The sequence below is a fragment of the Grammomys surdaster genome, unplaced genomic scaffold, assembly GCF_004785775.1.
Source record: "Grammomys surdaster isolate TR1022 unplaced genomic scaffold, NIH_TR_1.0 254, whole genome shotgun sequence".
Taxonomy (NCBI): Eukaryota; Metazoa; Chordata; class Mammalia; order Rodentia; family Muridae; genus Grammomys; species Grammomys surdaster.
The window spans coordinates 890,720-908,332 of record NW_021604695.1 but is presented as its reverse complement, the minus strand read 5'-3'; the positions used below and the strand labels follow the sequence as shown (position 1 = coordinate 908,332).

The 17,613-nt window shown below is 45.3% G+C and overlaps 1 protein-coding gene across 3 annotated transcripts in view; it reads left to right on the top strand.

The window, feature by feature from the left end:
- Positions 1-17,613, top strand: part of Cep250 (centrosomal protein 250) — a 41,458-nt gene that overhangs the window by 393 nt on the left and 23,452 nt on the right. Inside the window, exons 2-13 of one of the 3 annotated variants that reach the window (XM_028775225.1) lie at positions 4,787-5,069; positions 6,973-7,029; positions 7,811-7,893; positions 8,227-8,392; positions 9,113-9,219; positions 9,430-9,681; positions 11,545-11,641; positions 12,734-12,841; positions 13,283-13,441; positions 13,875-14,053; positions 14,609-14,791; positions 17,080-17,224. In XM_028775225.1, coding sequence (XP_028631058.1) covers positions 4,887-5,069; positions 6,973-7,029; positions 7,811-7,893; positions 8,227-8,392; positions 9,113-9,219; positions 9,430-9,681; positions 11,545-11,641; positions 12,734-12,841; positions 13,283-13,441; positions 13,875-14,053; positions 14,609-14,791; positions 17,080-17,224 — 1,719 coding nt within the window. In that variant the 5' untranslated portion in view covers positions 4,787-4,886. Of the gene's footprint in view, positions 1-4,786; positions 5,070-6,972; positions 7,030-7,810; positions 7,894-8,221; positions 8,393-9,112; positions 9,220-9,429; positions 9,682-11,544; positions 11,642-12,733; positions 12,842-13,282; positions 13,442-13,874; positions 14,054-14,608; positions 14,792-17,079; positions 17,225-17,613 lie in introns of those variants that run through there. The other 2 variants (XM_028775223.1, XM_028775224.1) reach the window with 2 other exon arrangements.

The window sequence follows — 17,613 nt, the reverse complement described above, 5'->3', positions numbered from 1 at the left end:
CACTGCCCCATCATCAGAACTTTGATTTTTCAGAACTCAAAGATCACTTCTTCAAAACCTTTCCTAGAGGCCTGCTCCAGGCTCAACTAATCTGATTCTTGGCTTTTGCGATCTTTGCCCAAGTCAGTGTTCTGCCCCTCTTTCATGTTCTGGGCTTGTTTGTTAGAAGTCATGTCTTTTTCAGCTTTTATGTCCCATGATGACTACTAGTAACTAAAAAACTTACTGAATAGCCGAAAGATGACAGCTCTGCTAAATGCATTACCTACAAAGACCCCTTTAATCCACGCAGCGATCTATGGCGTGGGTTCTGTATATTCACGTTTTATGCATGAAGAAACAAGCACTCATAAATTAAGTAATACGATGAGCTAGAATCCCCTACATATATTATGACTTGCCTAGAATGCTTTCGATTTGCTGTTTATACATTAGCTTGTATAATTAGCTTGGAGGTCAGGGTTACAACTCACATTTCAATAAAAGGGTTGTTTTGGGTTTTTTGTTTGTTGGTTGGTTTGTTTGTAACGAATTGAACCCAGAGTCTTATGCATGCTAGTCAGTATTCTACCACTGAACTAATCTCATGTCCTCTTTTTCCTTTTTATTTTGAGACAATGTCTTACCAATTTACCAAGGCTGGATTTGAACTTGATGTTAATTTGCCTTGGCCTCCCAAGAATGAGATTTCAGGCCTGTGAGTCTAGGCTGGGCCCTGGGAAGGCTTATGAAGGAGAATTGATATTACCAAATCGATAGTTTTCTTAACAAAATCAAGGCCAGCTCTGCACTGTCCACTAGTATACCTGCACCCTGTGCTCCAGGAACATTCTGTCACATTTTGCTCCTTTTACCTCAGAAAGCTTCACGTGTGGATGCCATTTTTTCATACCCGTTAGGAAATGCTCTGCAACACTGTGATTTTTATAGTTTCTGACTTTGGCAGCTAAGGAAACGAGCATAGAATTTGGATTGGATTAGAGTTTGATTCCTGCTTTGTTACTAACCCGTTGTGTCTCTTCCTTTAACAAAGTGTGTGTGTGTGTGCGCTTGTGTGCATGTGTATGTGTGATGGGGGAGCTGCGCCCTGGAGTACACGTGAAGGCTATAGAGGACTTTGTGGAGTTGTCTTCAGCCTTCATGTGGGTTAGAATCATCAGGCCAATTCCTTACCTGCTGAGCTATGTTCCCATTTCCTCTCCCATTTTAAGAAATATTTATTGTTAATTATGTATTTGGGTGCGGCAGGATGGACACAAATGCAGGAATCAGGGCCTTCAATCTCCTGGAGCTCAGTCAGAGGCAGTTGTTAGCTGCCCAGACTTCGTGATGAGAACTGAATTTGCATGCCCTGCAAGAGCACTATGGCCTCAGACTCAGGTCTACCTCCTTCTGCCTCCCAAGTGCTGCGATCAAAGGCGTGCACCACTATGCCCAGCTCACACTTCCATTTTTTTTAATCCTAGTTTTCTTTCGTCCTTTCTTTTTTCTTTTTTTGAGATTTTATTTATTTCTATTTTATACGTATGAGAGCTTTGCCTATATATGTGTATGTGTGCATGATCTTTGTGCCTGGTGCCATCAGAAATTAGAAGAGGTTACGGGCCACTATGTGTGTGCTGAGAACTAAACCCAGGTCTTCTGGAAGAGCAACAAGTGTTCCTAACTACAGAGCCCTGCATCTTAGTTTTCTTGATTGTAAAATGAGGACAGTAATCTTAATACCTCTAAGTGTTTTCTTTGTGATAATGGAAGTTGTAGCTGATTATTGTAAGAATGAAACACTGTACACATTGTACACATTGTATATGATGTAACTTTTGCTCTATGACTGTCTTTGGGACTGCTGACATTTTATAAAGCTGTGTTGGTGATCAGAAGGATTGTGTTACTTAATGTTATACATTGGTCACTCAGACATAATGGGCACTTCACACACTAGGTCTGTTTTAGGAGCTGGGAATGCAGCAGCATTGATTCAAGTAATGATACAGCTATCATTACTTATCGTGTGTGTGTGTGTGTGTGTGTGTGTGTGTGTGTGTGTGTATGTATACCCATTGTAACCTCAGAAGGCCGAAACTGGAGAATCAAAAGTTCTAGGCCAGCCTGAGCCACTAAAGCAAGACACTGCCTCAAACAAAGAAACAAACAAACACACACAAGCCAGTCTTGTACGGTTTGGTTAGTCGTTATACATAATAACTAGAGCAAGGTAGACATGATAAGTAGAGTGTCCACACATGGATAGGTGTGCTGGTACTTTTATATTATACAATTTACTAAGAAGGTGACATTTGGTCAGAAGCCTGGTTAGGGAGCAAATCATGTGGATAAGGAGTGTGGTTCTTGCTGTGTTCTTACATGAGGATGACTGGCTGAGCCGGTGGAGGAGTGTGAGCACAGGAGAGATGAGGAAGAAATAGGATTAATTCATTTGGCTAAGATGGGTCAGTTAGGACTCTGGGCAAATATAAAGATATTCTCTTTAACTCTAATTGCCTCTTATATAGGGTATATGTGGGTTTTGGGTTTCTTTCTTTTTTTTCTTTTTTTTTCTTTTGTTTGTTTTTGTTTTTTTTTCTTTTATTTGTTTTTGTTTTTTTGAGACTGGGTCTCTATATGTAGCCCAGCCTGTCTTCAAATTTACTATGTAGCCCTTGGAAGAATTGCATCTGTAGCAGTCCTTCTGCCTCAGCTTCACAAGTGCCTGATTCTAGGCATTTCTCACTATGCCTGGCTGTTTGTTTTTGTTTGTTTCTGATTTTGACTGCATCTGTATGTACAAGCATATGGTGCTGTTTTCAGGTGGAGGTTAGAGGATGGCTCTCGTGAGGGCATTCTCTCCTTGAACTCTGGGATCTGTGGGTTGATCTCAGGTTGTCAGGATGGCAACTAGCACCTTTACCCCTGAGCCACCTCAGCAGTCCTGTTTTGTATTTTGAAAGGATCCTCTAACTGTCCCATTGAGAAAAAAAACCAAAATAACAGAATTTAGGAAGTATCACTAGCACCTGGGAGGAGCTTTGGCAGCGATTCGGTTGTGTTGCTGTACAAGGCTTTACTCCAAGTTTAGTATTAAGCAGCAGTTTATTACCTCACGGATCCACCGTGGGGGGAAGTGTAGAGCAGATCAGCGGAGTTTCTGGCTTAGCAGGCTCAGGCAAGGCCGGCCTTGATTTGAAGTTTTCCACCAGGGGCTGGAAGATCTGTTCCCAACAGGGCTGTTGGCAGAAGGCCCCAATGCTTTCTCCTGGGCCTCCTCAGGTACTCGTGTGACCTCAGAACAAAGCAGGTATTTCTCCAGAGAGATTGATCAGAAAAATCGAACAAGCAACAAGTCATAGCACCTTCTGTGATCTTGTTTCAGAAGGCATTTCTACTTAAACATTTTTAAAGATTTACTTTATTATTTTATGTGTGTGGATGTTTTGCTTGCATGTGTGTTTGTACACCACATTTCTGCCCTCAGACATCATAAAAGGGTGTCAGAGCCCTTGGAACTGGAGTTACAGGTGGCTTTGAGTTACCGCTACCATCTAGGGGCTGAGAACCAAACACTGGTCCTCTGCAAAAGCAGCCAGTTCTCTTAACTGCTGAGCTGACTGTCTGGCCTTAGTCATTTCTACTTTATTCCATCCTACACTCAAAAAGAGAAGATTCGGTTTCACTTTTTTTTTTCTTGAGGCAGGATCTCATGTAACCACTATGTAACTGAAAATGACTAAACTCTTGGTCCATCTGCCTTGATCTCCTGAGTGGCTGAACATCAGCCTGTGCCACCATGACCCACTTAGGCTCAATTTAGTTTTTTGTGATGGTGGTGGGTGTGATTTGGTGGGGTTTTGCTGTTTCCCTTTTTTTTTTTTTTTGTATTTTCGAGACGGTTTCTCTGTGTATCCCTGACTGTCCTGGAACTCACTCTGTAGACCAGGCTGGCCTCGAACTCAGAAATCCACCTGCCTCTGCCTCCCAAGTGCTGGGATTAAAGGTGTGTGCCACCACCGCCCGGCTTGCTGTTTTCCTTTTGTTGTTGTTTTATTTGTATGGTGTCTGCACGAGGGTGTATTCATGTTCACTTGTAGGGCTGAGATTTGATTGGGGTGTCTCCCTCGGTCTTTTCCCATCTTATGTGTCAAATCAGGGTCTTGCATTTAAACCCAGAGCTCACCAATTTTGCCAGTGGAGATTGTTACCTGTGTTACCTAGAGAATGAATATATAAATGAGGTCTTGGTCTTTAGATACTGGAGAGGCAGGAGATTGCTGCTCTTTGCCTTATGGGTTAGTAGGTCACCTGGTTATTCAGAAGAGCCTAAAATGCATGTTTGCATATGTATTCTTTCAGTCACGAATGTTGGCCTCTATTTTTGAATTCTTAATATTTTTATGGGATGGTGGCACATGCTTGTAATCACAACACTTGAGAGGTCGAGGCAAGAGAATCAGGAGTTCAAATTCATCCTTAGCCACATAGCAAGTTCCGTGACAGCCAGGTCTGTATGAAACCCCATCTCAAAAAAGAAACACCTGAGGGACACGTATTTGATTCATTTTCATTTTGACCTCTTCACACACCAAGTACATACATGATACATATACATGGATACTGGCAAAACACTCACACACATAAAAATAAATAAATGTTGAAAAAGGAAGTTCTGAGGAGTCCTGTAACGAGAAACCTGTTACTTCATTCTGCCCAGATTCCCTTGACCTAATAAATGTCTGCCTAGTAAATCTGAGAAATCCAGCCCACTCAATTTTGTCATATGTTTTGGTCCTAGCTCAAGAGGAGGTCTAAGGCACATAGAACAATGGTTAGACATCCTCGTGCAACCAACCTATAGCTGCACAGGAGCTGCGGGTTTGTTCTGTGGTGCGCCCATGGAGACAGGCAGCCCTGGGTTGAACATGAAGCCCCAGTCCCTGCAGCTGGTGCTGGAGGAGCAGGTGCTGGCACTGCAGCAGCAGATGGCAGAGAACCAGGCTGCCTCCTGGCGGAAGCTGAAGAACTCCCAAGAGGCCCAGAAGAGACAAGCAACCCTCGTGAGGAAGCTGCAGGCCAAGGTGAGGCAGATGGCCCTGTGGGGGAGAGGAAAAGAAATCTCCCCCAGAGTTGGTGCTAGGGTGGGATAAGGACTGGAGGAGGGAGAGACCGTGTAGGACCAAACATCCTGGCGAGGATGGCCCAAACATTACAACTCTCAACCATAGCCTCTCCTTGACAGTCACAACTACTCCACAAAGTATGGGCTGTCTTCCTTCCAAAAGACATTTCATTCATAATAGTTAAACTAGTTGCTTAGGTTTGTTCTCTTACTCTAGATAAGTGATCCTCAACCTTCCTAATTCTGCCACCTTTTAGTACAATTCTTCATGCTTACTAACCCCAACCATAAAGTTGTTTTCATTGCTACTTCATAACTGTTATAAATCGTAATGTAAATATTTGTATTTTTCTGATGGTCTCTTAGGCAACCCCTGTAAACCCACAGGTTGAGGTCTACTAGTCTGAAGCTAAGCCCAAACGCTAGGATTTCTGGGTTTGTTTTTCAAATGCACAAGGCATATAGAAAGGTGTGTGTGTGAGCCGGGCGGTGGTGGCGCACGCCTTTAATCCCAGCACTTGGGAGGCAGAGGCAGGCGGATTTCTGAGTTCGAGGCCACCCTGGTCTACAGAGTGAGTTCCAGGACAGCCAGGGCTACACAGAGAAACCCTGTCTCGAAAAACCAAAAAAAAAAAAAGAAAGAAAGAAAGAAAGAAAGAAAGAAAGAAAGAAAGAAAGGTGTATGTGTTCGTGTGTTCAAATGCACATAAAACTGTAAGTGTGAATAAGAAGGCCAGAGGTCAATATTGAGCATCTTCTAGCTCTTTTAAAAATTTAAAATTTTTAAATTTTATTTTGTGTATTTTTGTGCATATGTCTGTATAAGTGTATGCCATGTGTGTGCTGGTGGCCTTGGAGGGCAGCTGGAGTTACAGGCAGTTGTGAGTTGTAACGGTGGTTGCTGGGTGCCGGAGAAACTGAATTTGGTCCTCTGAAAGACCAGCAAGCTTTAAGCACCGATCCATCTCTTCAGCCTCCACCACATTATCTTTTGAGATGGAATCTCTCACTGAACTGGAGCTCATAGATTTGGCGAGGCTGGCTGTCCAGGGATCTGCTGCCTTTCCTCTTCAACACTGAGACTGTGGCTTTTTATGTGGGCACTGGGGATTTGAACTTGGGTCTAGATGCTTGCACGGTAAACATACTCCTTTTTTCTTCTTCTTCTTCTCCTTCTCCTTCTCCTTCTCCTTCTCCTTCTCCTTCTCCTTCTCCTTCTCCTTCTCCTTCTTTTTCTGAGACAGGGTTTCTCTGTGTAGCCCTGCCTGTCCTGGAACTCACTCTGTAGACCAGGCTGGCCTCGAACTCAGAAATCTACCTGCCTCTGCCTCCCGAGTGCTGGGATTAAAGGCGTGCGCCACCACCACCATGCACATTTTACTGACCAAGCCATCTCATCAACCCCTAGGAAATATTGTTTTGTTTTTTAAATCTTTGTGTGTGTTAGGTGTGAGTGCAAGCATGCCTGTACCTAACACATACTGTGGAGGTCAGGGGACAATCTCAGGTGTTGGCCTTGCCTTCTGCCCTATTTGAGACAGGTTCTCCTTTTCCTGTCTCTGTTTCCCACCTTGCTGTAGGAGTGGTAGACTGTAGCTATAGCACCTCTGGCTTTACTTGGGTTTTGGGGATCTGAATTCAGGTCCTAATGCTTAGACAGCAAGTGCTTTCCTACTGAGGTGTCTCCCCAGAAAGTATTATTTAAACACCCAGACAGAAACTCTTTAAGACACTGTGGCCTTACTTCACCATCGCCACCCACTTCCCATGGTCACAGCAAAATTGCCCAAGATTCCTGGAGCCTTTGGCTTATGCAGTTAATATGAGCTGTAGCTGAGTTCCGGGCCTGCTCTTTGCTTCAGGTTTTACAGTACCGGAGCTGGTGCCAAGACCTGGAGAAGCGGCTAGAAGCCACTGGAGTGAGTAAGATTCAGTTTTGGACTTCCCTGAGCCCTCAAAATATACTTTTTGGGGCTTTATTTGCTGCCGAAGGAGACTGGGGCTGTATAGGATGTTTGGTAGGAGTCCCTTTGTCGTCAGCTCCTAAGAGCTCTATCAAGATGATCTTCTAGAGAATCTTGGCCTGAGAGAGTCCAACCCTTAGTTTTCCATATATAAATGCAGTTTATGGGGACTTAGCATAGTTGAATGGGTATGTGGTATTAGAGAGAAAATTCATTTTTCATCCAGCAGGTGGCAGTGTTTATATGTCAGGAAGATACAGGTCATGCCTGCAACAGAGGGATGTGTTCATTTTATTGCCTGGGTAGGACTGGCTTTGAAAGACCCTTTTGTCATTCTTTGTTCCAGCATCCTCCCTTAAGCATCCTCTCATTCCCCTCGGAAAAGTTTGTGGGAGAAGGAAAGAACTAGAATATATTGAGCACCTTCTGTGCAGGCCAGGGCACCCCTAGGCATTTTGTACTGTTCTGGGTCACTTCGATTGCAAACTCTCGGAGAAGTATGACAGTCACCATCATTTTGTGGCTTGGAGATGATGAATAACTTCCCAAGGACCTAAATTAGTATAACAGAAGTTAAGGCCCCTAGTGAAAGCTGCAGCTTCCATTCCACAGGTTAGATGCCAAACTGCCAACTGCTTCCAAGAGAAAACAAAAAATGACTGTCAAGGAAGCATCAGAGAATTGTCCTGGGCGAGGTTTTCCTGCTGCATTATAAGGCCTGTCTCTGTCTCATAAGGGACTGATTCCTCAGCGGTGGGAAAGTGTAGAAGAGCCAAACCTGGAACAGCTGCTGATCCGATTGGAGGAGGAGCAGCAGAGGTGATGGACCCAACTCTCCTGACCTGAGTGGTTAGCCAGTGGGTAGAAAGGCTGATGGGAAACTTCTGTTCCAAGAGTGAACGTGTGGGTGGGAAACTGACAGGGGATGAGGGTTCCTGTGTGTAACCTAAGGTAGGCAGAAAGCAGAGGGCGCAAGGGAGCAGGGAGGGAGAAAGGGAGGGAGGGGCTCATGGGAATCTTGTGTCCCAAGGGCAAACAAGATTCCAGTCCTCTAATTCCTGGCAATGGAAAATTCTGTTCACTGTCTTACTCTCCTACGAGGTCCAAGGGAGGGACCAGACCTTATTTTGCACTTGGTCTTACCTAGGACAGGTGTGAGAGCCTAGTGGAGGTGAACACGGAGCTTCGGCTGCACATGGAGAAAGCCAGTGTGGTGAATAAAGCCCTGCAGGAGGATGTGGAAAAACTGACAGTGGACTGGAGTCGGGCCCGAGACGAGTTAATGAGGAAGGAGAGCCAGTGGCAGATGGAGCAGGAGGTAGGAGAACAGAGTGGGTGTGCACTCTGGGTGCCGTCCCAGGCTGTGCTGGAAAGGGTTAACGTGGACCTGGGTGGAAACTGATCTGTCATTGCTCTGGCCTCTGATTAGCTCTGCCCAAGCTGACAGCTGTGCCCTGTTTCAGCTTTCTTCCTAGTTCTGCCTAGTCTAGGCTTTGCTGACAGATAGCATAAGGCTCAACTCTTGCATAAGTAACTAGCTTAGGTTTCAAATGGATCTGAAAGTTTATCATCTGCCTTCGTCTGAAGATCTGCACAGCTAGATGCCAAGCAAGTAGCTGCTGGATTGAATGGAAGAGAAAAAATGGTTATGGGCCCCGGGAAATTTTCAAATCAGAGCTATAGGAAACAAATGTTTTCCTGTGCTGGATTCTGGGTCTGGGTGATTTCCATGTATTAAACCTCCCAGTTCTCCTGTCTGTGGTAATAGTTCCCATTTGTTAAGCGGCCAGTGCGTATTTTCTTCTGATCTAGCCAAGTGGAAGGCCACTTTTCATCCAGGGCCCCTGACCTCTTGACTCTCACTGCCAGCTTTATTAACCTTTCCAGTATACCCTGAATACCAACTCCTAGCCATACACTACCACCTTGAAATCCTTCCTCCCTTCACCCCTCTCCCAGCAGCCATGAGGAAGCCAAGACTCTTGCGTTGGTGCAAGGTCCCTGCCCTTGGGTATGACTTGGGTTTCTGAACACACAGTTCTTCAAGGGTTATTTGAGAGGTGAACATGGTCGTCTTCTCAATCTATGGCGAGAGGTGGTAACCTTCCGACGTCATTTCCTGAAAATGAAGTCAGCTACTGACAGGTCAGTGTGGGGATAAGAAGAGAGGTTTGCCTCTGCTTATTCTGAACTTAAGGTAGCGGGCTCTGTAGAAGAGGAATGGGGGGCCGTGGTGGGGAGGGAGATTTGCTGTTACTGGATTTTCTCAGATCTGCCCCTTAGACTTCTTGGGTTTTATGGCCAAGTTCTCTTTCTTGGATCCTTGGAGTCTTCAATCTTCCTTTCTGTGCTCAGAGATCTGACAGAACTAAAGGCTGAACACGCAAGGCTTTCAGGGTCCCTGCTGACCTGCTGCCTACGCTTGACGCTGAGAGCACAGTCCCGGGAGTCCAGTGGATCTGGGAGAACGGATGAGAGTGAGCCAGCCCAGCTGCTGCTGCTTGTTGCTAAAACCCAGGCTCTGGAGAAGGAAGCCCATGAAAAGAGCCAGGAGTTAATACAGCTCAAGAGTCAAGGGGATCTGGAGAAGGCGGAGCTCCAGGATCGGTGAGGTGACATGTGGGCCCAGGAGGAATCTACTGAGGGAAAGCTGACTTCCCTAGAGGGTTGTGGGTGGGCAGAAAAGATGTCAAAAACACCTTCATCCTGAGAGAGAAAGGAAATGAACCGTCCAAGTCCAGTGTCTCAGCTGGGGTCTGTCACTGTCCTCTGCTACCCTGCAACCAGTCTCTTCCCTGCTAGTTTGTAATGTCAGCTGTTCTCTGTGACAGCAGTCTCCTTGTAGCCATACTCTTCCACAGTCATGTCTTCCTGTATGCCAGCCTTAGCGTGGAATGTCTCCCTCCATCTCTTAAAGGGAATGCCTTGCCCTTTAGAGTAGAGTTCCCATGTCACCGCTTGGGCGACATTTCTGACTTCAGTAGCTTATAGTCCTGAGTTTTCTGGCCTGCTCCTTATAGCACTAATCTTATTGTATCTCTTTAATGACTTTGTTTCTTTCTGTCTGTCCTTTTTTGAGGACATTAGGGGCACATTAGGCTTACTTGGTTTTGCTGTGCTGGGGATTTAACTCAGGACCTTGCATATGCTAATCCGACATTCTCCCATTGAGCTATACCCCTACCTTGGCTCTTTTAATTTTTGGATTATAATGAAATAGGATTTTTTTTTAAATGATAAGAAGGGAAGATATGAACAGAGTTCCACTGACTATCAGAGCAAAGTCTATATCATGGCTAGGGCTCTCTGCCTATTGGTGGTGTACATAAGTTGGGGACTATTTTGTTTTCTTTTTGCTTCTGGAGACATTAAGAACAAAGATCATATCTTAGTAAGTTTGTGTCTCTATAGAGTTTTGAAGTTTATCCCATAATGTTAAATGATATATCTCTCATAAAATTAAATGAAAGATAATACAGTGTTTGGGCCCCTAGAGGTGATTCATAATAAAATTATTAAGTCTTGAATTTTTCTTTTAGCCAGGTGCAGTAGTCATCACTTTTAATACTAGCTCTTTGGAGTTATAGGCAGGTAGATCTCTATAAGTTCCATGTCAGCCTGGTCTACACAGCAGGTTCAAGGCCAGGCAAGGCTATGTAGTGAGATCTTGCCTCAAAAGTAAGTAAATGAATGAGGGAATGAATGAACAAATAATAAGTAAATAAGGAAAGAAAGACTCCTAGGTAGCATTCATTTAAGAAATACTTGTTAGACAAGTGTCATGGCTCATGCCTATAATCCTAGTACTCAGGCAAGAGAACTAGAACCTAGTACTCCTGCCTAGAAGCAGGAGGGTTTCTAGTTCAAGGTCATTGTGGGCTACATAGAGAATTTTAGACAAGCTTGGCACTCATGGTCAGATGCTGACCCAAAAGATCAAAAAAGGGAAAACGGAAAGAAGCCATGTGTGCAGTGCTAGGCACGAAGCTCCAAGATGCTGTTAAATGATACAGATGTTGCTGAGTTTCGGAACATCGTTAGTTAGATTGTCTCCCAAGTCACCTGTCCTTTTTCCCTATCAGAGTCAAAACCTTGGGCTGGAGGGACCTTGGGACTATCCCCTGTGGCAATTCTGATGTTCTTATTGACTTCAGGGTGCTTGACTTCACAATCAAGGGAGGCCTGGAAGGGCCTGGGCCGGGGCTTTCCTTCAGCTCTCAGGCCCTCAAACCCGCGTTCCAGTCTTGAGATGTGGTAAATCCCTGCATGTGTCTGCGTGGCTTTGGTGTTCCCCACCAGATCAAGAATATAGAATCACATGTTACTCAGGGAGTGCAAGGGACTGGGTATACCTAAGGGATTCTGGGGGCTGCCATGAGTGTGTCCATGTGGGGGCTGAGGTGTGCTGTTGTGTGGCTCTGTCCGCATCCTTAGGCTATTCAGGTGACAGTGCTATGCTTTTCTCCTTAGAGTGACGGAACTCTCTGCTCTGCTAACCCAGTCTCAGAAGCAAAATGAAGATTATGAAAAGATGGTAAAGGCTTTAAGAGAAACAATGGAGATCCTGGTATGTGGTCCTCTGTGTCGCAAAGGAGCTAAGAAGGGGCTGACAGGTTCCTTGTTCTTTGTGGACAAGTAGTGAATGATGCCAGTTAAATGGTATTTGATGAAATTCTCCAACACTAAAAATAAACTTTGGCTGAATCTGAAAATTAGTTAACTTATTCATTTATCTGCACAATAAAATACTAGTAACTGTCTATATTCCTGGGGAAAGTACATGTATATGAAATGTGTCATTGTCAGAGAGAGGTGACTTGTGGTGTATTTGAAGCCAGTGTGAGCTACGTGAAACCCTAAGAAAAACTAAAAGGTGGGAATAAGCAAGGGATCTGTGGAGAGATTTAAATCAAGTCACATGAGAAACGGCTCAGGAGTGTGGCAGGGCTTAGTCTGAACAGAATGTCTATGAGGAAGATGTACTGGCTGCCCTCACATCTCTGAAAGTAGAGTTGAAGGGGGAAGTGAGTTGAAGTTTTGTCCGTGACTAAGTTGTAGAAGGTAGGAGATTTGACAAGCTGGGGCTGTCACTGGAACAGTGCGTGTCTTGTGAAAGAGTGACGTTGCACTCGCTGACGTAAACATCTGTCAGGGGTGATGCAGAAGTGGCTCTCTAAGATGGGGTGTCAGGATCCCCGGCTTGTCTACGTGTCTCCTTTCATCACATCCCATGCTCTGGTCACTGACGTTTGGCAGCTCCTGAGCCCCCGTCCACATGCATGTCCTGATCTCATTTACCCTGGCGTCCACTAGGAAGCTGGCTTCTCTTTGCCCCTTATCTCCTTGTAGTCGGGAGTTCACCAGTGCAGACAGCACAGAGCTGGCTGCGGAGTGAGTGAGTCTGGCTTGCGGAGAATTGTGGTTTTCCAGGGCTATCAGAGTAGTCACTGCTGCTAGAAGAAGAACTTTAACCTAGGCAGTCCTTTAAATTTCTAGTCATTATTCTGAGCTTTTTATTGCCATACTACATTGTTTTCAGACCCCTTGGGAAAGTACTGCTGACAGAATAGATAGAACGTGTCTGTGATTGATGTGGGGATGAGAATGGTGAATTCTCTTTTGGGAGTTTGGCCTTTAGGCTCTATTGTTCTTTTACCAGGAAACAAACCATGCAGAGTTAATGGAACATGAGGCATCTCTCAGTAGGAATGCTCAAGAAGAAAAGTTGTCTTTGCAGCATGTGATCAAGGATATAACCCAGGCACTGGTAAGCCTCTTGTCTGAACTCCATGTCCTCTCAGCTGCCTTGAGTTCTAGACTGAGGTTTGGACTGAGGGTCACGTAAGGATGAGCTTCCATAGTGTACCTGAAGATTGGGACTCTGAGGTATGGGTAAAGCGTTCATTTCCTGTGCTATGTAGTGGGCAGGTCCTCTAACTTTTCTGCTATGCTCTTAGAGCATAGGCTGAATTGTCTCTGACGTTGTAGTTACATTTTCTTCCCTTTTTCCTCACTCACTGCCCCAGAGAGGATTCTAGCGGTGTTGATAACTCTGTACTTAAATCACCAAGCATAGGAGTTGAAGGGACCAGTCATTTTTGCTCTTAGGTTCTCTTCCCTGTCCCTGCCTGGAGGAGGACCTGTGAAGAGAGCCTTCATGTTGCCTGGCTCTTAGTGCAAATCTCTGTAACACTGACTTGCATTTCAGGCCTCAGTGGAAGAAGAGGACACTGTGACCCAAGCCTCAGGTCATGAGAACTCAATGCAGTCAGACTGTAATGACCTTTCCCAGTTTGATCCCCAGGACCCAGACAAGGCTCTTACTCTGGTGCATTCAGTGCTGACTCGGAGACAGCAGGCTGTGCAGGTGAGAGCCCTCAGGGCTGCTCCTCAGACCCTAGGCACACTTCTAGTCTGCATTACCCCTTCAGCTTGGCAGTCATAAGATATTCAGTTGCATCCCAAAGTGCTCATTAACATTTCTTGTTTGCCCTGTGGGGCTTACAGATATATATATATATATATATTCTTCATACCAAGTGCATGCATGTAATCTTTGAGTGGCAGCAAGCAGCAGAGGGCTGGGAGAATGTAACGGTTCCCCTACTCCAAGACACATTAGTATTCCCTCATGCCACCACATTTGGTGAGCTCCAAGGTCTAGAAACACAGAGCCCAATAATTTGATCCGTTGGCATCTCAGCTGGCCACGTTTCTGTTCCCAGTCCCCTTACCTTGGAGACATTCCTTGCCTCTGGCTTCTTGTTCATCGCCTTCTTTCTATTGATCTCCTTCCACAGGACCTCAGGCAGCAGCTTTCAGGCTGCCAGGAGGCTATGAGCTTCTTGCAGCAGCAGCATAGTCAGTGGGAGGAAGAGGGCAAAGCCCTGAGGGAGAGGCTACAGAAGCTCACTGGGGAGCGGGATGCTCTGGCAGGCCAGACTCTGGACCTTCAGGGAGAGGTGGACTCTCTCAGCAAGTGAGTGAGCAGGCTGCTTCTTCCTCCCTGCCATGTCTGCTCGTTTGTTTTTGTTTTTTAAATGAAAGCAAAGCCTTCAAAATTTTATTTTGCTACATGTCTGTTTTTAGTTACAGTTTTGCAGGGCTGGGATCAAACCCAGAACCTTAGGCTTTTTAGGAAAGCACTCTGAGGCCTGAGCCACATTCTCAGTTCCCCAGTGTCTGGTTTCATTCCTCATTAAGCCATTTACTACCACTGTCCTGTGTTTGACTGACTCTTCCTGCTGTCCCTGGACCCATGGATGCTTAAGGCTGCTTTGGTTTTTATTCTATTTCCTGTGGGAAAACCTTTTGGGTTTTGGTCTCTAAGATGATATTATAAATGATTTTCTGCTTGAAGAAAAAGTTATATCTATCTATCTATCTATCTATCTATCTATCTATCTATCTATCAATCATATATTGTTATTGAAAAGAAACAAGCTTCTCTTGCCTTTGGCTCTACAAAGTCTTTTTCCACTAGAATCTTTGATCTTTGGTCCTTAGGTCTGCCCATCTCTGATCTCAATTTCAGGGAGCGGGAGCTGCTTCAGAAGGCCAGGGGAGACCTGCAGCAGCAACTGGAAGTACTGGAACAGGAGGCGTGGCGACTGCGCAGGATGAATACAGAGCTGCAGCTGCAGGGGGACTCTGCTCAAGGGGAGAAGCTGGAGCAGCAGGAGGAGCTGCACCTGGCTGTCCGTGAGAGGGAGCGCCTGTAAGTGTGACCAGGCCTCTTCTCACCAGGGCCTGGCCTTCCCCAGCCCCACTCTTAGGAAATAGAGAGCCTAAAGCCTACACTTGGTGGGTTCACATTAGCTTACTGCTTCTGTAGAAAAAGGAGTTCAGTGTGTTTATGTAGAGTCTAGTGGTTTTCCTTGTGCTACAACCCTTTAATACAGTCCCTCATGATATGGTGACCCCCAATCACAAAATTATTTCATTGCTACTTCATAACTGTAATTTTGCTACTGTTATGAATTGTAATATAAGTATATAATATGCAGAATATGTAGTATGTGGCCCCAAAGGGGTCATGACCCCCAGGTTGAGAACTGCTGATCTAGGCATTCTTGAGTTCCTGTCCGGATGAGGGACTGTGAGGGCTACAAAAATGAGTAAGAGGGTGACTACGATCTCAAGGACCTGAACTCTAATGAGAAGTCAGACAAGCAAATGCTAAAGTGACACGAAGCTAAAGGAAAGATGTCCTCACTACAGTCCAGACTTGGTGTTTGGAAGCATAGGAGCAATAGTTATTGGGGACCAGGGATACTTTATGGAGGAGGGGGTTTTCTTTGAGGGACCTTGATCTATTTTAATTTGTAGAAAAAAATGATCAAGGGGACGGAATAGTAAAGAAAAGGAAGTAGGAGGTTTAGAAGATAAGCCCACTGAGAAAGTGATCTACTGGTCAAGAAGGGAAACCCGGGTCAATGCCTACAGTAACTAGCCTGTACATTCCACTAGGTAATGCTACAGAAAGGGAAGGGACTCTAGAGGGTTGCTGTAGATTTTGGCTTTGCCACCAGAGTAGGTGAGTCTCTTGGCAAAATCAAGATGATATTTGAAGGGTTATTGAAAAGACGGGGCAGTACTTCAAATGCTAGCACAGGGCTGTTAAGATGACTCAATGTGAGTTCGCTCCTCTGATGCCCATGGGCTGTCCCCTGACCTCGACATGTATATTGTGGTTCCCTTCCCCACACAAATAAATAGAACAATTTTTTTTGCTTGTTTGTTTGTTTGTTTGAGACAGGGTCTCACTTTATAGCCCTAGCTAGCCTTAAATCACCCCCCTTTTTTTGGGGGGGACAGGGTTTCTCTGTGTAGTCCTAGCTATCCTGGAACTCACTTTATAGACCAGGCCGGCCTCAAATTCAGAGACCCAGCAGCTCTACCTCCTGAGTGCTGGGATAAAAGGTGTGCACCACCACTGCCCAGCTTGAGCTCAGTTTTTAGTGCGAGCACAGAGCCTGGCAGCAGGCTCTTCCCTTGGTATATCCCCTCCTGTGTGCCTCATTCCTTACAACTAGTAAGCAGTGGAAGCTTGAGGAAGCCTGAAGGCCTGCCAAAGGGTAGGACCATGTCCTGTGTCCCTCCACGAGGTAAAGGACAGACAGTCCACACAGATACATGTGTTTACATTTTAATCTCCAGAGGCAGGCAGTTCTCTGAGTTTGAGGCCAGCCTGATCTACAGAGTTCCAGGATAGCCAAGGCTACACAGAGAATCATTGTCTCAAAAACCCGACACCCCCTAAAGAAAAATTTAATCTATTTGACTCAATAATATACTTAGGTAAGTCAAAAGCCAAAACTATTTCAAAAGATACCGGGGTATATTGGTTTATACCTGTAATCCTACCCTGGGGAGACCAAGGCAAGAAGATTGCTGTGGGTTCAGCGCTGGCTTGGGCTGTAGAGCCAGACCCTGTTTCAATAAACAAAACAAACAGCAAAATCCCACCTATTTAAAGAGATGCACACAGGCCGGGCGGTGGTGGCGCACGCCTTTAATCCCAGCACTTGGGAGGCAGAGGCAGGCGGATTTCTGAGTTCAAGGCCAGCCTGGTCTACAGAGTGAGTTCCAGGACACCCAGGGCTACACAGAGAAACCCTGTCTCGAAAAAAGAAAAAAAAAAAAAAAGAAAAAAAAAAAAAAAGAGAAAAAAAAAAAAGAGATGCACACGGGAAGTCTCCTCACATCTGTGCTTTCTCTGTTCCACCTTCTTTCTGTTGGTAACCATTTCAGTTAACTACTCATGTGTCTTTGCAGTCTGCCCTGTGCCAACATGCCACTTTCTGTGTGGACTGTCCACTAGCACCCTGTTGTACACATTTGTCTTGTCACTTGCTCTGAGAGAGCTTTCCTATTCCACGGCATTTGTTTTGGTTGTTTTGTTGTTGTTGTTTTGCATAGAAAAAAGTAAGTATATTTCTGCCTCCAGTTGAAATGTGGCCAGTCCCAAACACTTCCTCTAGCTTCCTGTCCTTCCCTTCTCAGTCAGGAGACGCTGGTGGGCCTGGAAGCCAAGCAATCAGAATCACTAAGTGAGCTGATCACTCTTCGAGAAGCCCTGGAGTCAAGTCGCCTCGAAGGAGAGTTACTGAAGCAAGAGCAAGTGGAAGTGGCTGCAGCCTTGGCCAGGGTACATGGGGCTTCTCGCTTGCTGACAAGTTGTGCTCCTAGGATAGAGCTGGAATCACTAGTCTGCTTCTGGGTCCTCTCCCTCCCCACACACCCTCCGCATTGAAATTAAGTGAGTTTTTTAAAATATAAACCTGGTTGTTAGTCTCTTAAAACCATCCAATGGGGCTGCAGATGGCTCCGTAGTGAAGAGTGTGCACTGCTCTTGTAGAGAATCTGAGTTCCTTTCCCAGCACCCACATCAGGTGACTCACAACTGCCTGTAGCTCCAGGGGAATCTGACATCCTCTTCTGGACTTTGTGGGCACCACACTCATATTCATACATTTATTCATTCATTCATGAGAAAAGAGACAAGCATACACAAACACATACATACACATGATTTTA